The 21,218-nt window shown below is 37.7% G+C and overlaps 2 protein-coding genes across 2 annotated transcripts in view; both read left to right on the plus strand.

Moving 5' to 3' along the window:
* The window catches only part of LOC127018296 (aldehyde oxidase-like), a 47,379-nt gene extending 31,018 nt beyond the window's left edge, over positions 1 to 16,361 (plus strand). The window contains exons 25-35 of the mRNA XM_050899835.1: positions 2,228 to 2,419; positions 2,723 to 2,950; positions 4,026 to 4,121; positions 4,828 to 4,956; positions 5,458 to 5,532; positions 7,246 to 7,298; positions 9,976 to 10,090; positions 10,723 to 10,788; positions 11,381 to 11,569; positions 13,013 to 13,180; positions 14,235 to 16,361. Of these exons, the coding sequence (XP_050755792.1) occupies positions 2,228 to 2,419; positions 2,723 to 2,950; positions 4,026 to 4,121; positions 4,828 to 4,956; positions 5,458 to 5,532; positions 7,246 to 7,298; positions 9,976 to 10,090; positions 10,723 to 10,788; positions 11,381 to 11,569; positions 13,013 to 13,180; positions 14,235 to 14,285 (1,362 nt within the window). The 3' untranslated portion in view covers positions 14,286 to 16,361. The remainder of the gene's footprint in view (positions 1 to 2,227; positions 2,420 to 2,722; positions 2,951 to 4,025; positions 4,122 to 4,827; positions 4,957 to 5,457; positions 5,533 to 7,245; positions 7,299 to 9,975; positions 10,091 to 10,722; positions 10,789 to 11,380; positions 11,570 to 13,012; positions 13,181 to 14,234) is intronic.
* Positions 16,362 to 18,540: 2,179 nt separating this feature from the next.
* LOC127018248 (aldehyde oxidase 2-like) overlaps positions 18,541 to 21,218 on the plus strand; it is a 49,646-nt gene continuing 46,968 nt past the window's right edge. Inside the window, exons 1-2 of the mRNA XM_050899741.1 lie at positions 18,541 to 18,594; positions 20,112 to 20,169. Coding sequence (XP_050755698.1) covers positions 18,541 to 18,594; positions 20,112 to 20,169 — 112 coding nt within the window. The remainder of the gene's footprint in view (positions 18,595 to 20,111; positions 20,170 to 21,218) is intronic.

A 21,218-nucleotide genomic window follows, 5' to 3' on the forward strand; every position in this document is an offset into this window, starting at 1 on the left:
TTAATCATATAGCCTTTTGACGCAGGGACTGTGGGTTGTTGGAAAATCTACACCTAGTAGTTTAACCTTTCCTTATTCAGTTCAATGAAGCACTATACTACTTTTTGATATTTTCCTATGCATTCACTTCATGAATGGTTTCTCAGGCTTATTTTCCCATTATAAACACATCAACTAACAAAGTATTCCTTTTAAAATACATAGTACCTGCATTTGTGCCTGCCTAAAGCTTTATATCTGCGAGGCTGGGAAGAACTTTCTTAGCCTTCAGAAAATTCATAGTGATAGTTGTCCTGTTACAATCGCTGTGCATTTCTGTACTGCGTCTGCATTTATTGTGCTGTATACCTCAGTTCCTCACTTACAGGTCTGCAAAGTATAAAATGTTGCTTCCTTTAATATCAGTCACTAGCTATTTGTGTTTGCATAGGCTATTCTAGCTGTAACTGAAATGTTTGTTGAGGTTACTACCCCTCATCTGCTTGTCATTGCCCCACCTATGGGTATTTTCTGCACTCTGAAATCTGTCAGTGTAACTGCCCATGCTATTGCTGCCTAACCTGGTTCTGAAAAATAACCTGGGTTAGAAAGAAATCCATGATTAAAAGCATGTACATTAATGCAGATCACATGTCAGAACCATCTTAAGATGAAATTCTACAACGATACAGTGAGGCTGGTGGACCTAGAATTGGAGCCAGTAGATAACCAACTGAGTAACCTTTCCACCCAACTCAGCTGCAGCTGGAATAGCACATGTGATAACAGTTTAACTCTCTAACATCGCTCCCTAATTAATTAGATCAATAACCAGTGGTCTAGCTGTGTGAATCCATTTGATTCTATTAGTATAGCATTAATAATTCAACACTTCTAAAGGAGAAATAGGTTTATTGGAAATAAAATTAATAAGCTTTACCAAACTTACAGTCCAGGTTTTTTCTGGGCCAGTGTGACTTACCTGTGTGTTCCCAAGACAGTATTTTGGGATTTATTTTTTCTTTAGAGAGAACTTTATTCTATGGGAGCCTAGCCCTAGAGAGAGTCAAGATGCTTGATGCTCATCGTAATAAAGACTGATCTTCCAGCATGGGAGTTGAATACCAGTAATCTATGCTTAACTTAGTTATTGTTCAGTCAACAATTAATAATATGTTTTAACTCTCTGTGATTGCATCAAGATTAGAACGGACATTTCTGGGAAGAAACTTTGGCATAGCTAAGAGTTGTATTATAACAATACATTGTATTCACTCTGATTTATCAATAACCCTCTTAAGACTGATCAGTTTCATACACATACTTTCTCTGAAGTCCATAAAAGTTGTGGTCATAATAAAAAAAACCCCAAAATATTACTCTTTTTTTTTTCCATTCCACAAATAACGTTTCAACTTATGCTTCCTAAGTGAAAAGGTAACATTATATGACATTATTCATATGCATAGTTATTACAGCAAAACTATCTTCAATTGTTTCTATGCAGAAATGTTTTGAAGTTTATTGTTTAAAGCTCAGTGGGAACAGTAGGAATACTGGCTTAAATTTGCCATTCTGAGAAATGTGCTTAACATTGAAGAGAGCCAGTGACCTCTTCATGAGGCATCAAAACATTTTTTAACTTACTTATTTTGATACTAACTCCTAGAGCCTAATTTGAGGTATCTAATAGGGGATTTTCCTTTTCTTGTGTTTTTGTGTTTGTCATGTGAAATCTCTAAAAGAAAAAAGTAAGAACCAGAAGACACTGTAGACTGCAGTATATAGGTTTTCTGGTGGAACTAAACCTTAACTGTGAATTTCCATAGGACGTGATAATTCAGAACGCTTTCATCAGTTCCTTTCATAGCTCCTATTGCTTTAAATCTAATCTGCCTATTTTTAGTTTTGTGTGGCTTTTGATATTGAAGTAGGAACAAAATCAATCATAAAATGAAGTATCTGTTACATCCTTAACTACTGACCAGCACTCAACTACTAATAAGATCACCTGTGTTCTGTGAATATCAAAAAAGAACTGAAAACTAATATGCTGCATGAGAAATGTATTAATAAAGTCTCTGTGTGTGCATAAGAGTATTTTTACTACAAGTGATTGACAGAAACCCAATTTTAAAGCTAATTGTCTCAAGTTAAGGTCTTTATATGAGATGAGGAAGATTTAAATGTGAATTTGAAAGAAGCACTGTTCTGACATTTAACTAGACCTGTTTGTCCCCTACCTCAGGTAGCAGAAGTATCCTTATTAAAAATGGACAATGCATACAAGATTCCCAACTTGAGATGCTGGGCTTATGCCTGCAAAACAAACTTGCCATCAAACACAGCGTTCCGAGGGTTTGGCTTTCCCCAGTCAGCACTGGTGACAGAAACCTGGATAACAGAAGTTGCAGATAAAACCGGTTTATCACCAGAAAAGGTGACGAAATGAAGGCATCTTCTCTCCTGAAATGAAGTCTATGCAGTTGGAAAGTTAAAACCCTTTAGATTAGCTCAACTGTTTGAACAAATCTTTTCTAAGTCAAACATAATTTGTGCTAAAATTCATATTTTTTTAAATCAACGTCTGGTTGTTGAATGAATATCATGCTTTTACAAACTGAACCAAACTGGTAATTGTTCAAAAAACATATGGTAATCTTCTTGTTGTCTACTAGTCCCCCCAAATGGTCAGTCTGCCTTTAACAGGATTGTGTGATAGCTGTTAATTTTATTATTTCAGATAAGGGAAATAAATATGTATAAGGAGAATGAGCAGACACACTTCAAACAAAAGCTTGATCCACAAAACTTAATACGGTGTTGGAATGAATGTATGGAGAAATCTGCATACTACAGTAGGAAAACAGCTGTCAATGAATTTAACAAACAAAATCACTGGAAGAAAAAAGGGATTGCCATTGTACCAATGAAGTTTCCGTTTGGACTAGGCACACGTTATCTTTCTCAGGTTCGTTTCTTTAAAGAATAAGTAAGCTAAGCTTTTTATCCATAGAAGATTACACTTACTCTACCTTAGGATACAAAACAAATGTGTTATCTTTCAACTTGTGGAAAACTATCATCCTCCTAATGGTTGTTCCCTGAAGGCTACACTAGCTTCTAGCTTTCTTCAAGCTGAGATCAAAGTTGTTTGGTTTTCAAGACCCAGGCAGCTTGGACCCTGCCTACTTAAAGGTCAGTCCCATCTCTTGTGATGTGGTATTGATATAGATGAGTTGAACACTTTTATGAAAAGTTTTTGAGGACTGATGGCAAAGTGTTAATTGAATAAGTTATCCATTCTAGAAATAGCTCTGAGCTTACCCTTTCTGACCGTGGGGGTACTATGGGATGCTATTCTCAAAGACTTAACCCTTTGATGCCATCAAAGACTAAGTTTAAGGAAGAAAAGGACAGTAGTATTTTTGGTCTTTGTATTTTTTTTAATGTAGATGTCCAGTGCTTCTAGAATAGACAGCATTTTATCAACTGAAAATTAATTGACTGGCTTTTATCATATCAAACTGGCTGTCTCTGTTCAAGACTAAAGTCACAGGGTCTTCATTGTCTACAGTGCTACTTCCAGCTGAGTCCAGGAGGAAAATCTCTTTCAGAACCTTACTGCTGTGTCTAATGCTGACAGCCTGCCCAACCTATGCTGTTGAAAAACCTGTGTCCAAAGGCTCTCAAACATCAATGAGAGAAAATGGAACTTGCAGTAATTTGCATGTACAGCTACTAGTGAGGCAGGTCCTCCAGCTTCTTTTGGAACCATTGAGGTACTGTTGCCAGGTGTAGATTTACTTCAGGATGTAGCAACAGAAAAAGCAGAACTCCAAGGATTTGTATCTTTTTCTTTTGAAGTTCATTATGGAGGAAGAGCAGCAGCTAGCATTCCAAATTTTGCCTTCTATTCAAAAGCATTAAACAGATAAATTGTAATACACTTCAAAACTGTGTCTGTCTTTTTTGATTCATCAGTTCATCACCATATACAATACATTTCTCACTAGTTTAATCTTGATTTTGTTTTTCTTTTTTAGGGTGCTGCTCTGGTTCATATTTATACTGATGGGTCTGTGCTTCTGACACATGGTGGAATTGAAATGGGGCAGGGTATTCATACAAAAATGATCCAGGTAACAAATGATCCAAACAAATATTAACTTGTGCTGTATGTGTCATGCAGATAAATAGTGTGAAGGTTTTTTTCTTGGTTAGTTAGTGTACCAGTAGGACAGTTTCTTTATCAGCATAGCCACTGCTGCTTTGCACTGATAGAGTAGAAAACAAAGATACCTTCATTAAGAGTCATAGACACACCAGGAAGAAAAAACAGATTGTTTGGGTTTTATTCTTCCAATGGTATGTGAAGAGGCTTATTAGAAATAAGATATTTGGGGCTGATCCCATAAATCCTGTGGTAAAAAAAGAGAGTCAGTATTCAGATTAGTATACAGTCCAGATGATATTATGATCGTATTTGTTTAATGGATAATTGAGAGGCAGATCTGTAAAAAATATTTATCAAGTCACTGAAAGCTTGAGATCTGAGCCTGCATAATTTGCCCTAAGTCATACAGGATACAAGCAGCAAAATCAGGAACCAAATGTTGGACTCCATAGTCTCAATCCAGAGTTTGAGTACAGCTAAAACATTGCCCTTCTTTTCTGTTTCTTTGTACTGACAAACTGGGCAGAGTGATTTCAGCTGGAGGCTGGAAGAGGACTTGCTAAAACTTTATCTTTCCTGGTATCGTTGACTTCTAGCAAGTACTGGGGAACTGTTGGAGTGTTTAGAATGTTTCTAAAACAGAGAAGAATATGTTGTTCTTCCTGAAACAGGTTGCTAGTCGGGAACTGAACATCCCCATGTCATGTATTCACTTCTGTGAAACAAGCACAACAACTGTTCCCAATGCATGTGCCTCAGCAGGATCTGCAGGGACAGATGTCAATGGCATGGCTGTGAAGGTAAAGAGTAGTATTTAGTTTAACAAAACACTTTATCTCTCATGGTATTTAATGCCTGCCAAACTTTAAGCATTAGTGATCCCATACAAATCAAGTTTGAGATTACCAATAATACCACTGGAGATTGCCGAGAAGAAACATGACTTGTTGACAGTTTCTCAGTAATGGTGCTTACGAGTTTTCAGAATATGATCTGAGCTTTCCCCAAAAGGCTTATGTTTGACAAAATCCTTTTTTCATCTAACAAACTAACTAGTCCCATACAAATCTTGTACCCTGTTCCTGTTCTAAATCTACTGATTCATGCAGATTCCAGCCCTTGTAACTTAACCCTTTATAAGATTTGTGTCTATGCAGTTAAAATGGCACCTTCTATCATACTTTTTCAAACCAAGATGACAGTAAAGCATATACTAATTAAGTACTAACTAGAACATATCTTGAATAGTACCAAACGTATCTGTGTTAATTTTGTGTTATATTCTCCTGACTTCTCACCAGGATGCTTGCCAAACTCTTTTGAAACGCCTGCAGCCTATCATCAACAAGAACCCAAAAGGGACCTGGAATGATTGGGTAAGACATGTGAATCCTACTAAATGTGGTTTGTGTGCTTGCAGAAACTGATATATGTATTGTAGTCTATCAGTCTGCTCGGCCTAATAATCCTAAAGTTAAAAACTGTAGAAACAGGTTATTTCACAGAAAGATGGAGTGTAGGTGCTTGGTTTAGATGTGTGGGAAACAATCCCCAGATCATATCTCATTGGAAAGGAGGGGAAGCTATCTGTGAAGTCACATTTGGAGGCACAGGAGTTTTTAATATACAGGAAGTATCAGCTTGTGCAATAACATGACCCACCCCAGCTTACCCTCAGACAAGCTGTTGCCAAAAGATTGTCAGGGTATACGTGTACAGTGTCAGTTTTCCTACATGGCGGTTCTTTATTTTTACCAAATCAATAAAGAGAAGCCTTCTCAACTTCTTCCTTCTCTCTCTCTCCCATATACAGTATATTACAGAACTGCACAAAAGGTAACAGGAAGCCTTGCTCCCATTGGTCTAATATGTAATTAGTTATACTATTAGTTACATTTACAGTAGAGTAGTACAGAGGTAGTGCTAAAGCTATTTATAGAAACGGCCCTTGTCTGGTGCCCACTTGAGACTGGAATAGAATTTTAGGGCTAGAAACTGAATTTTCTTAACTAAAAGCTTTCTGCTATAATATCAACTATTTTTATGAAGATATGGCTGAGAATCTAGTCCTATGTATTGAGATGTTAAAAGAAAACCTGTTATGTCTTCTTATCCAGTATTGCTTGGTATTTACGGCCTAATGAAAAGGACAGTCCCTACCTTGAGGCATTTACAGATCCAGTACACTAGGGTGTTTTATTCTCAAGTGATTAAATACTATAATAACTGCAAAAATGTAAATGCTTTCTTGGCAGTAGTAGTTCCTAGCAATAGCAAATAATGTTGGAATACATGTGGTAGCTTGATAACTGACAGCTATGTATGCAAAGATAATCTCGTCTAATAGGTGCCAAATTAATTTGGATAATTCAGACACACCCAAAATATTAGCAGAAATGGCTGACCTAAGAAAGAATGTTTACAGAGAAGTAATTTTACATCTTGCAAAGTCAGTAAATTACAATTAATTAAAAATAAAAAAAAACCCAACAACTTCTTGACTTGTAAACTGAGTAAATCTAACATGAGAGTCACTGAAAGGGAATAGATTTGGGACCTCATACTGTCATTTTTACCACTGGCAGAAGAACACTGCCAAGAGCATTTCTCATCAACTGTCATTTTTGTGCAAATAGGTCATGCAGATCTTTTATGTCAGTGACTTATCAACCAGATCGGTTCAATTGACAAAGAGGGACCCATTTCTATTGAACGTGAGCACAAAAATTGAGCAGGCCCCTTTCTGACTGTGGCATTACCAGTAATAAAGATTCTGCAAGAACACCACTGTTGACAGGTCTATTCTTTATTGTAGTGCCAAAAGAATTCAGATTACTCATCCAAAAGGGGTTTAGTTCTACAGTATTAGGCACCATGTGCAGCTAAACATGCTTAACTCAGCTGGTCTTCCTTTCTTTACAATTTGTTACAGTTTGGTTTTTAAGTAAATATATGTAAATAAGTAAGTATATGTAAATAAGCAAATATATGTAAGTAAGTAAATATGTGTAAATTAAGTAAATATATGTATGCTGTGTTTCTTCCTGACTCCTTCCTTGGTTTACTACAAACACTGCTATATTTTACAGATTAAAGAAGCTTTTGAACAGAGTGTGAGTCTTTCAGCTACTGGCTACTTTAGGTAATATATTTTTGTTCCTTAAAAATGCATAGGTTAGACCAGGACTGATTTCTGAAGATAACCAATACCATGAATAGAAGATCCTGTCCAATAGTTCTTTCTAACAGCTCAGCTTATGTTTTATGTAATTCTTTGATATATGGAGGGTTGGAGTATAAAGTTTAAGTGCTAATTTATGCCTAGCCCTATGTGGACTCTCTAGAAAGTATCAAAAGAATATTTCGTCCCATCTTTACTCCATTTCATAGTTTGACCCCAGCCAGCAACTAAGCACCATGCAGCCGCTCACCTGTCCCCCCTCCCAGTGGGATGGGGAGGAGGAAAGAAAAAAAAAAAGTAAAACTCGTGAGTTGAGATAAGAACAGTTTAATAATTAAAGTAAAATAAAATATACTACTAACTCATAATATATAATAATAGTAATGAAAAGGAATATAACAAAAAAAAAAAAATCAAAGGAAAGACAAGTGATGCACAATGCAATTGCTTACCACATGCTGACCAATGCCTGAGCAGCAATTCACCCCTCCCAGCCAGCTCCCCCCTGTTTATGTACTGGGCATGACGTTCCATGGTATGGAATACCCCTTTGGCTAGTTCAGGTCAGCTGCCCCAGCTGTGCTCCCCCCCAGCTTCTTGCACACCTGCTTGCTGGCAGAGCATGGGAAACTGAAAAGTCCTTGGCTTAAGATAAGCGCTACTTAGCAACAACTAAAACATCAGAGTGTTATCAACAGTATTCTCACACTAAATCCAAAACACAGCACTGTACCAGCTACTAAGAGAATTAACTCTATCCCAGCTGAAACCAGGACACTCCATGATTTGGCCATTAGCAAACCAGAAAGCATCAAGAAAGTGACTGCTGCCCATAACAGTAGGTGTGCAAAGTGGGACATAGTTTATTTACTGAAGGTTGTATTGCTAGAAGGTATAAATATTGTTGTACTAGAGATTATTTACACTTTTACCGACAAACATGATCACACCGAGTTGCATGACAGGAAGAATGAGTGGCAGCATTAGAATATTTATCCAGCACACATGGGTAATTAGCAACCAGGTGCACTTGTGGAAAATTAGGCCCATTTAACTCTAGAGCTGAACCTGAAGGTTATTACTCTTTAGAGGAAGGAGAATTTAAAATGTCTGGTTGAGTTTAAGAGAAAGCTCATGGTAATTTTTTTTTTAAAAACTAACTCAGGAATCAGATGCCATGATTCAGCACTAATTGAAAGCTAGGGGGGGACTTAGTGCTCACATGAGAAGTGGGTTTGCTCACTGACCCTAGTTTTGGAGTCATTGTTTTGACCTCTTTGCTTCTGGAGCCTCAGAAAATTCCCACCATATATACTCTTAGATATGGATTTATTCACAACAGCTTGCTATTGTAGGACACAGTGATCTTAAACACGATTCCCACTGCTCTCTCTCAGTGCAGTCCCGTGGTCCTTTTTCTCTGAATTCTTTCACAGTGTTTATAAAGAACCAGAAAGGAAAAAGTCCTGTGCTATAACTCAGGTGGGATTCAAAGCAAAGCTGCTCTCTTAGCCTGCTGTGCCTTATATCTTCTTTCCCTCCACCTGTATTTACCTACTTATCAATAGCAACTTTTCAGGTATTCAGGCAGCCTGGAGTAAGTTGAAGAGGCACTTCACAAACCCCTACTTATTTAAAACACTGAGAAAAGCCCAAACAAAATGTCCCTTCCTGCTGTTAAGTCTGTTCAAGTATGTTTTCTGCTTACGCAGCCCTTTAGGAATGTTGATATCCTCCAAAGCAATGAGCAACAGTCATACGTTGCTATTGACATTTAATGGTGTCCAAAAACATCTGCAGATCCCTGAGCCTCAAATCCTGTATTGATCTAGTTCTTATCCAGTCATATTCTCTACATCCAAGAATCTCAAAGCCAGCTGAGGTAGATGGGATGTGAGAAGTTGAATATGTGGATTTTGTGTATCCCTTTTTCAATGCACGGTTCAATGGTCTGAATTATACTATAATTGTTTTATGGGGTATAATTTTAAATATGCTCAAGAAAGACATTTCAGTCATATATGGTCAGAAAATATGCCTTGGTCACATAGCTCACATGATTGGGAGATACCGCATTTCACTGTCCTCTTGCGTCTGTTGAATTTACCCCATGAGTCCTGACTACTATAGTCTCCTCAGTTAGTCCCACTCCCTTCTAAGTAATTATACCTTTATTTCAATATTCCTGTTTTAACCCTCTCACTCATTCTGTAGACAGTTTCTGTAATTTTAACTGTTTCATTTATCTCTTGTAAATTATTCTTTCATAGGTCCTGACCAGTTTTCCTCCCTTTTTCTGAATTCCTTTATGTGCTATTACCTCAGCAACTGTTACCTTAAATTTGTATTCTGTACTTGATTACCATGTCTTTATTAGTATATTTCTGGGATTATGCTGGTTATAGACTCTCCTGAACTGAAATAACTTGCTTGTCTGCTAAATTTTATATAAATACCAGCTCCATCAAACCTAAACTACTAGTGCTCTGTAGGATTTCATGGAACTTAACTGTTGGGGTCCTGACCTGTTATTTAAGATTTCATTTGAAGTAGTTTCAAACTTTCATGTGCTCATCTGCTTTGTTATGATGCAAACATTCATTAATTTTTTTCTTGTGGACTTTGTTTCTTCCATCAGAGGTTACAATGAAAACATGGATTGGGAGAAAGGGGAAGGACAGCCATTCACATATTTTCTTTATGGAGCTGCTTGTTCAGAGGTTGAAATTAACTGTTTAACAGGAGATCACAAGGTAATAACTGAGTGTCACGGAAGTTTTGTAAATAATGTGAATGAGGTTTGTTTGTATCACTGGATGCTCCAACAACCATTCAGGTTTTGCATTAATAAGTCACCTGTCTTCACAGGATAGTAAATACATCAACAATGTAAATGCAAATTACAGGTGGAGCAGAATGAAAGCTGTGCAGTGTTAACCAGCTTTTGGCACATCTGTATTAATGTCATATGGGTTCACCTTTTGGGTTATGGCAGACATCTGACATGTTCTTCGCCTGTTCTCTCCCTGTTTGCCAGCAAACAAATTACAGCAGAGCTAAATATTCTATTTCCAGGCTTTTGACCATCTAGACAGCTAAATGTCATAGACTGCTGATCATATGCCCTCTATCTCTACTTATTTATGTGGGGATTTCCTTGTGCAGTGGGAAAAATTTGGCAGGGCTGTCTCTGGCTAAATTTCTGTTAAAGTTGAGACAAGCCTGTCTTGCTTATAATAGGGTATTGGAAACTACTTTGAAATTGTGTACACAGAGGGGCCTCTGTCTTAGCATATATTATTCCACTGAATACCAACTTTAACCCACATTATGCCTCCACTCCATGCATCTCTCTCAGTAATATGCATTTGAATTTTATTGACAGAATCTCAGAACAGACATTGTTATGGACATTGGATGCAGCATAAATCCAGCTGTGGATATAGGACAGGTATGTGCCAAGAATTTCCTGCTGTCTTATTTCTATTACACTGATAGCCTTATCTGAAGTGAAGATTACCTCATTAATTCAGAAAACATTAATTTGTTACTAGATAATAAGTCATACATCATATTAGATGGTCCTTTACTTGTAGACTTGCCCCATTTGAGTCAGTGTCAGAGTTTTGTAGATGTCAATGAAGCTTGAATTTTACCCATGGTGTCAACCTGTAGTACTTCCTGTATGTATATATGCCCACTATCTGCTGGACTTAAATCCTGTTTGTGATCTACAGTCTCCAAATTCTCCTGTTGTTTGACCTGCCTTCCCCACTTGATAGCAGGGAAACATCTTTCTTCATTGCAGGCTGGTCCACAGATCTCATCAGTTCATCATGAAAGCATTTGTCTCTGCCTGGTATGAGAGAGGAGTGTGAAAGCTTTTCCCATCATGGTAGCCCCAAACTGTTGAAGACTCCCATTAGGCAAACAGGAAAGAAAATGGTCTTCTAACAGCTAGTGATACAAATCAGTTCTTGCCAAAGTTTTACCCATTTTACCGAACATGAGAACGTAAATGCTATTTCTTTTCTTATTTAAAGATTGAAGGTGCCTTTGTTCAAGGCATTGGACTGTACACAATGGAGGAATTAAAGTACTCTCCAGAAGGAGTCCTCTATACTCGGGGTCCAGATCAATACAAGATCCCTGCTGTTTGTGATATTCCAGAACAGTTTAGTGTTTCCCTGCTGTCATCTTCCCAAAATCCTTATGCCATCTATGCATCCAAGGTAAGCAAACCATCACAGGGCCTAATTCTTAGATCCCAGGACAAACAGAGAAATTACTCTGATATAAAACATATGTAAGTTTTCAGTTCCTTCTTCTTTAGCATTTTGAACAAGTGTCCATAAAATGTTTTACGACATCAGGGAAGTTAATACGAAAAGATATAATGCGGGATATTGCTGCATATCTTTCATGGCTGGCAAGTACTAATTTTAGGGTGTCGGTAACAGACCATACACAGAAGCTGCAAGCTAAATTTAAAACCATACTTTTAAAACATGGTGATAAACTGAAGGGCTCGAATAAAAATACCAAAGAAATTGATGGAGAAATCATAATGACAATGAGAGTGTGCAGCTTACTTATGTGTGTTATGCAATAAGAAATAGGACTGTATATGTGTATTTATATGAGAGATTGGCTCAAGTATTCAGTTGGTATAATCATTGCTTCAATTTACACCAGCAAATATTCTGGCCAGTTGCATATAAGTAGTAATGGTAAATCAAGATGAAGGTAATTCTGCAAATTTCCAGCTGTTTCAAGTATTAGGTATACTTTTAGAATATAGTAAAATAAAACAGCATGACAGGAGGAAAAAGCATATTTTACAGCAAAAGTTATTAAAGAACAAATAGGTCCTTTAAAATTATTTAAAGCTGTCTCAGTAATACATAATCAGAAAAGTATTTGTTTGAAAAAAATATCTAGGTGAAGTAGTTACATAGTTGATTTGGAGCTGATCTAGAGAGCTGATACTAATATCCCTCTTCAAACAGAGCTTTTATCCTTTTCTGTGAACTTATCTCCTATAATTAACATTAAAATTCACTGTAAGAAGGTGTGATTCTGTCTTCATGCACCATGTTTGGGGAAGACATTTGGTTCTCAGATTTTAGCAAGGAGATAAGTGAGATTCAATTGCAATATCCCAATCCAGTCCAGATTAAAATGTTCAATACCACAGCACTGAGAGAATTATGGATTAAGGGTGGATTTGACCTATGTTTGAGATAAGGAACAAATGTGAATCTTATGGCAGAACCAGTGAGAGGATGTCAAGCCCACTGAGGTCACTGGTGGTTGTCCGCAGGGAATTATCATGAGTTTAGGCTTTGTTTCTTAGTTGTATCTGTACCTGGGTTTGGATTGTTTTAATTTTATCTGGCAGTTATTCTAATTTCAGTTTAGCAATGAGCCAAAGAGATTCTAAAATCAACAGCCAATATTTGAAATCAACCTTTTTAGCTCCCTGGAAGCAGCTACCATCAGAAGACTTGGTGTGATCTAAGCTTGCTTCCACTAAATCTAAAATAAACTTCCTTACTGAAGGATGAAACACTTTTTGAGTCACTGACTTTTAAGCTTTTTAGTTGATATTGATATGGCATGCGCTCTCATTTGCTCAAAACCTACACCTGACTTCTTTTTTTTTTCTTTTTCAGGGGATAGGTGAGGCAGGACTTTTCTTGGGATGCTCTGTGTTCTTCGCTTTGAGAGATGCAGTAACTAGTGTGAGGAATGAAAGAGGACTGAAAAAGACCTTTGCACTGAACAGCCCTCTGACTGCTGAACAAATACGGGCAAGCTGCGCAGATGACTTTACAGAGATGGTAATATGAAGGTGGGGGAAGGCTCTGTTTAAGTATCTCTGGGTAGAAGTGCACACTGCTTTTGGCACCCTTGAATGGTGGGGTGCCTAATGATGTCTCCAACTGGTCATACTTTGTATACAGCAATATCATATGGCACCTTGTAATTGAAATGTCTGGTAACAGGTCTCACTCACACAAGTTATTCCACCAAATGCCATTCAAGCAATGTATTGGAATTTCCCTGGGTTTGTATAATCTTTTTTTTTCTTTGAAATTTACATAATTTTTACAGTCCCCTCTTTCCCTGAAGCCTCCTCCTTTCTTCTGTATGTCAAATCCCATAGAGGATTAAATAGCTCCTTTTATTGACATGCAATGGATCAGTCTCCAAGCATCTTCAGTCTCCTTCCAGGTGCCTTCCCCCAGTGACTTGCACTCTGGCACTGTCACCTCATTCTGGCACTCCTTGCTATGCCCAGTAATCTTTGGGAGAAAAATAATTAACTCAGAGCTAACAAAAGGATACAGAAGAAAAACAAATGAGGCAATACACTTCTTATAATGCTGATCCTTTATATTCTGTGTTTTCTGCAACTGTTCACTGTAGTCATGTTCCCACTGCTATTACAATTCTTTTTCTGTGTAAGTTTTTATTTAGCCTACAACATCTGTGAAGCAAGGTCCTTGTAAGCATATAAATCCATACTATGCCCTGAACCTCTGAGGCTCTGCCATGGAAACTCTTGAGTGCTCACTCACAGATTACTCCCACAGTATTTCTGTGGTCATGGTGGGGCATCACTGGCCCCCAAATCAATGGGTTCGTGGGCTCTCATCGCAGGAGCTAGCAGGAGGTGAGGTCCACCAGTGCAGAGACCATGCTCCTCCATCTCTGTTTGGCCCTCACCCCAGTTATCACTGACCTTCCTTCCAGCCATCTCCTGTAGGTATCTCCTGTGCAACACCCTGCTGAGTGACTTGGAGGCACCTGATTGATAAGGGCAATATTGGGAGCTTGCCGGTCAAATAATATTAACAAGTCACTCTTTTCGTTTCTTGCTTGTTCTCTTAGATGGCAAACAATGAATCTGCTTCCTCCACTCCTCGGGCCATATCTATGTGAATGACAAACCAGAGTGCACACGACCTGAATGGAACGGAATGGAATCAAAAACTGATTTACTGCCTCAACACACACTAATCAACACACAGATAAATGTATTTTCTCATTTTCAGAATAGAATCAGCTACCAAAAATGTGCACATTACATCTTCTATCCTTATCTTCATTCTCCATCCAGTATATTCATTACAGTACTTCGCTTAAATTACTGCATTTAATTGCTAGAAATACATCTCCTGCATTTGAAGCATATATATTCAACAAGAAAGATCTGCTGAACAGCTCAGCTCAAATGCTGCAGGGGAAGAAAGTTAGGATGAAGTATAAAGGTATGTTAGATAACTTACTGCCACTTACTACACTTAACAACTTCATATGATAAATGATTTTTTAATGGCTTCAGCTAATTTTCTAATTTAGATTTGAGTCTTGCAGTGGAGTGTGAGTGCAGAGATCTTTGTTGAAGAATCAGAACCTTGTTTGTTGGATTCAGTCCCTTTTTGATCAGAAGCGATGCTCTGATTTTTAGTAAAGCTGCTTTAGATTTTTTTGGCGCAGACATCTTTGTGTTAAAAACATGCAAGAAATGAGAGTTATGATTTTCTTTTGCTATGCTAGGCAAATTGCTATGGCTGACCTACATATATAGGAGATTAATTTTATCCCAAAAGTTGGAAGAGTCACTTAGTTGTAATTTCCACCGGAAGATTTGTTTTTCTCATGGAGCAAGCCGAAAGCCTCTGAACTTAATGGGAAAACTCACATGGAGTTCAGCGTGCTTTGAATAGGAGACTGGATGAACCTGTCTCTGGAAAGGATTCTTAAGCAGTGCTTAATCCTGTGCTCAGGACTATATTGAATCAAGAAAGTACAGTTAAGAGCTTTCTCCCACTCTTGGCCACTCCTGTGATAAAGAAGATAGAAAAAACGTAATGAGATCAAACGATGATCTGCAAAAATCAGTGATCTCAGGGTGCAGTGGGATTAGACCATACCCAGGTAGTAGCAGCTGGAGAAAACAGGAAAATATAAAGCAGGACTGTATTAAATGGTAACAGAAATTCTAGTGTTATTAAATTTGAAGTATGTATATATTTATAACCTGAGACCAAAAAATTACATAGAATATATCAAAGTTAATATATTATGAAAGCTTTGGCCACAATATTCGGATTTCAGCATCAGAATCCACAATATTGAACTGACTGAGAAATTCAGGCTTTCATCCTCTTGAAGTGCAAAGCTGAGATTTCAATTCTGAATGTACACACACACAAATGCACAAATCTCCATGGTATTTGAATTTGGGGCTTTGATTTGGGCTACATCCTAAAACAGAGAAAAAACTTCACTTTTTTAGTGAGTCTACAGAAGTTACCCAAAGTAGCACCTGAAAAATTGCAGCAAGTTCTTTGATAAGAAAGTAGAACTGGGAAAATAGGTAGTTTGTATGTTCAGTGTGTGGTTTCAGTGAACCTCTGCATCAGTTATTCCTTGCTGAGCGTGGTGATTGCTCTTCCAGTTCTCTTAAGTCAGATTGCTCCAGAGCCATGAAGACTGCCATTTGTAATGAAAATAAATGGCTCTAATTTGTTTGACATGTCAGCCTGCAGGCTCTTATTATTTCACTACTCCTCAGTTTTCCACAGACTATTTTCTCTTCTTGCCTTCCATCCCTTTTATGACTTGATACTGTGTCTGTGACAGAAATCAGGTTAGTACGTTAAACTGTTTTTGCATTGGCTATTAAGATATGAAAACTTTATTGTTTCAATTTGTTTGTCTCTCTGTAACCACTATGAATAGGTGAAATTCAGCTGCTTAAACAGCTAGGTGTCTAGACCATTTTAGATGTCATAAGACATAGGAGAGTACAGGACTGGAAGATATGACATAGCAACTGGAGGCAAAGCAGGTTATAGCAAATCATCTGAAGTGGCATGAGAAGTGTGGCTCAGGCAGCTGAAGCCCCATTGGTTTTTACTTCTTTTTCTTCACTTTCTTTGTATTACTTTGGCTTTTATATATTGTAAGAAAGTCAATAAATCAAATTAAATGTGAATGCTGCTGCCATAATTAGTTTTTCTGATTTGAAACATCTTAGTTTCACTGCATGGGCTTGTTAATGACAGGTCACAACCCCACGTGTCGATAACAGCCCCAAAACGTGGGTAAATCCTGGGATATGCTGAAGCAGGGAGCATATAGGTCTACTGAACTGCGGGGAAGGTGCATTGTCTTCTGTTCTCCTATGTACCTATGCATCAGCACGGGTGCTAGTTAGTTCCAGACAAGTCAAATCTTGTAAAAATCATGGCCCAACCCTTACAGGCAATGACATCTCCCCACCTGCAGTGCTGAGGTGTTTGCACTCCAGGGATTCATCATGTCGTAGACCCCGGACTTTGTTTTCTGCAGTGCAGATCACATGTCTGCTTGTCAGTATTTCTCAGTTATTATCAACAAAGATTCCTCCCTGCTTCTTTACAAGTGGCACTGCTGTCTGGTTGTCTCAGTAAAATCTATACATGTAGCAAACATGGGTTGTTGGGTTTTTGGGGGGCTGAAACATATTAAGCTGTCTCCTGGCTTTTAGATGCTTGAAAAACTGCATGGAAGCTAGAAATATCAGCAATTAAACATCCTGACAGATGACACTATGGCTACATCGGCTATTATGAAAGAAATTTTCTTAGACTATACAGGTGTTAAAGAGGAGGTTTTTGTTACATTTTTAATATTGTTTAAAATGTGCAGACTCAGGGGGCTAGATAAGCAGAAAGGTTAGGGCTCCAAAGGCACTGACACATTGGATGGCTATTGACACATTAATGTGCACTGTACAGAAACACCCAAACTGGAGATGGTTGAGAAGAACTCTTTCTGCTCATTTTCTTCATGAAAGAAGTGTTTATGTAACTATACACCCTCAGCACTCCCATTTTGTGTATGTGGAAGCTTAAACACCTAACATAAATACTAGGTTCTGGTTTGGAGGCCTAGTACTCTGAAAATTAGATATTGGACTACCAAAATCTAGTATTGGGTCTGATTCTTTCTCTTCTTAGGCCTTTGAACCTGCATTGTTGTACCTACAACACATGTGGGATACTACAACAGTGCTGCAGTTGGCAGGACCCATTAGGGCTTTTGCCTACAGGACCTAGTGACTGACACCGCTTCAGTGCTTGCATTGTGGTAGCTCTCAGGCACACATTAGGTGCTAAAACACAAAAGAAGCAGCATATCTCTGCTGAGAATAGTTTTCTTTCCTTCCAATGAGGAGTGGTAAAAGATCTGGGACTGACTACTTTGTCCTGCAAGTCTACACTGACTCTAAATTAAATACAGAGACCTTTGCTGTAAAATGTAAAAATGGTAAATGAAACAAGACATGTACATACACAAATGGAGACTTTTGAAAGACATACACATGTCCCCTTTTAAAATAAAATAAAGACCAGCTGTAATAAAGCATTTAAAGATTAATGACCTTGTTTCTGGGACGCGCATCCAGAGAAATGGATAAGAATCTAGAATCCCAAATCAGGATTTGGGATTTCTCTCTCTAAGAACATAGTATATCTAGAGTATGGTCATCTTATAATGGCACCCACAGCAGCCAGAGTATAGAGCTGGCATGGCATAGAGATAACCAGAAGGAAATTTTAAATGTGTGTGTAGTAGTAATCTTGATTTTGTTCAAACTTGGTCACTCTGCAAGAAAAAAAAAATAGACAGTTCAGGTCAGTGACAAGCTAAAATGAGAAGCATGGCTCCACAGCTTAGCATTTGACACCCCACGGAAGTTCTGGGGTGCATGTTCTGGGTTCTAGCTTCAGGCATTCCTACGTATTCTAAATTCATCAGTTACTGGATAATATAAAAAGAACAGGCCTGGCAGTTGTAGCTCAAACCCAGAAGTTCCCCCCACAGTTAAGTGCCTTATCTCTTAGGCTACAGGATTAGAATTAGAGGGGCTCAAATTCTTTCCAGATTATTTCAGCTCACCAGAGAAGAGTTGAAGTGGGGAGTAGGAGTGGAAAGTTTGGTGCATTAGCAATCTGAACATGCATCAATTGCTGAGAAACGGCATACATTACACTGGCTCCTCCCCATCTACTTAATTTGATGTTCAGTCTGAAAATAAATTCTGCAGGACAAAGCAAACTCAGTTGACCTTTAGGAGCACATAGCATTTCATTAATTTCTCTTGATGTGTAAAGCTTTATTTTTCAGACTTTAATGCAACAGCATGGCTTGCCCCCAACAATCAGATGAGCTTGTCTTTTTTGTGAATGGCAGGAAGGTAAGTTTTTAAATGCCCCCCCCCCCCCCCTTTTTTTTTAACAGCAGTGCTTTAATGTTTACTGTTCATATTCAGGAAGGCTGTTATTCTGGAGCAACAGTTTATTCAGGGATAACCATCTCTTGTCTTTGATCTTCCTTATAGCATCCTGCTTTCTACCACAGTTTTTACATAGTCTGAGTGACTTTGTTTCACCCCTCACATCACAGAATTTTTAAAATTATAATTAGTTATCTGTTTACTAAAACCTTATACTAATATACTCCTAAAGTTGATGTAGTTGGAGTAAATACATCAATAGTAAAAGAATATGCTGCTTACTAATATAATTTCAGTAATTCACCAAAAGAAAATAAGTAGTTAATTTTTTTCTGTTCTTGATGCCAAAAGCTCACATTTCATTTTCTAAGACATTCTGTCACCTGTTCTTACTTTGCAGGTTAAGTAAATGAGAATTCCTATTAACAAACATGTCACCCAAAATATATTATAAGCTGAAATGAAAGAATTTTATTTCTTTGTTGAAAAACAAACAAACCAACCAACCTTGCTATGTATTTTTCTGGAGATATTTTTCAGTTGTTCGGTCAATATTTCGATATTGTAGAGAGATGGTACTGGCTTTTTTTTTACTAGGTGAATTAAGGAAAAGTAATTCAATTTTTTTCTGTCTGTTATATCTGTCATTACATGCCAACTGTGCTTAAAGGCATACTCTGAAACCTTATTTCACTCCGCAGTTCCAAACAGATTCCTGAACTAGTTCATGTTGTCTTTCTTACACCTGGTAAATTGGAGCATGCTGCTGGTATAGCAGAATTGTTGAGAGAAGCCTGAGGTTCAGTCTCTCTTCATTCTGCAGTGATGGGTCCTAAAAAATGTTTTCCAATTTGTTTGTATTATCTTGTCTCCAACAAGTTGAAGCATGCCGATGATACAGTAACATTCTTGAGACAAGGCTAAAGCAAGGCCTGCATAAGCCCCACTCATACACATTAAACTTCATTACATTGAAAATATACTTAGTTACGTATCCTCCCTGCTCTTCTTACACTAAGATTTTCCTCTGCTTTTATGCTGATGGGTCTTTGCAAATGAAAGGGTTAATATTAACTTCAAGGAGGTAAAAATACACAGAATTTTCATACATACAAGTCCATGGCTTTAAAATGAAGGGATTTCTGATTCACGCTGATAAGAATCAACAAAGGATCTAGTCCAAAGACACTTTTCTTTCTACTCTTGTCCATCCAGTGCTTACTCAGCCTCTCTTCCCTTTCAGTTCTCTGAGTAAACTATTATTTCTGTTACTTTAAAAGGACATATTTGGCCAGTACTGCCTGACCCATTCATTTATTTATCTGCAAATTGTGATCAAGTGACAGGATCCTGTTGCTGAACAAACACACCACATTAATCCACAATCACTGCATTTCAACATCATAGTTAATCCTTCTGAGATGATTATATTAGATCCCTCTCTAACCCATAATCTCTTTTTTTATTTCATAATGTAGGTAATAGAGAGGCAGGCAGATCCTGAAGAATTGCTGCTGTATTACCTAAGAAAGAAGCATATCCTTTTTTTGAACTTTGCCTTTGAGTTCTATAATTCTGTAAATTCCTGCAACTGGGGATTAAGATGATTTATTTCACTTTTCTTTGGGAACCAACGTAAACAGAACAATAAGTAGAAATAACACAACTCACCTTGTATTTGTTCTCGGCAGAGCAATCCAGTGCTGTTATGATGTGCATTGTGTGTGTTAGTTACATGGGTGTAACATTGCAAAGTTTGAGTGTAACTTTCCTAAATACTGCCCAAATCTTCTTTACAGCTTCCCAAAGCACGAAAAACCTTTCAGTGCATTTGTGATGAAAATAGTAACTAAAGAAATCAACACAGAACTACTTCCATAGTAAATAATTTATTTAGGCCCCAGTCCTTCAAAGAGTTTTGCATAAGCTTATTTTATTATCTTATTATCTTTATTTCCTGTCATTTGAGACTCTTCAGGTTGCTAACTGCTGTCAGGGTTCTATTGAATTCAGTGGCAGTTATCCCAGCTAAGAAGCTGCTGTGCAGGTTATAAAGTTAAGCAGGTGTGTTTAGCTTTGCTGTTGAGAGCCTTCTATGCTGGAAGAAAAACAACATTAATTTAAGGATTAACTGGAGAAGGGCAGTAGTGGAAAGTAATTTATTAGCTGCAGCTTTTTTACTAGCTTGCATTGTACCTTGTCCAAGCATTCAGTGGAATAATTAGCATCTCTTTAACAGTCAAGCAGTGTGATTTTCATATGCTTCTAATCAATATGATTAGTCATATATTGATTACCAGTGGGAATGCACCAGTGGATAAAATTGCACTGGGTTTAAAGAAATCTAGAAACATGGTGAAATCAGATGGAAGACATCATCTAGTACCTAAGCAAAATGGATGCAAATGCACACACCCAGTGGGAAGAGTAACAGGACTACGTATCATTCTGAAAAGGAGCTAAAATAAAAGGAAATGGTAGATTCCACTGGATTGCAGGGCACTGCGATACCAGAAGGAGGAGACTGTGATTTGAGAGTGGAGCCTTTATACTGAGGCACATAATGGAGGAAGTCCTTCCATACA

Source organism: Gymnogyps californianus, chromosome 7, assembly GCF_018139145.2.
Source record: "Gymnogyps californianus isolate 813 chromosome 7, ASM1813914v2, whole genome shotgun sequence".
In the NCBI taxonomy this organism is placed as follows: domain Eukaryota; kingdom Metazoa; phylum Chordata; class Aves; order Accipitriformes; family Cathartidae; genus Gymnogyps; species Gymnogyps californianus.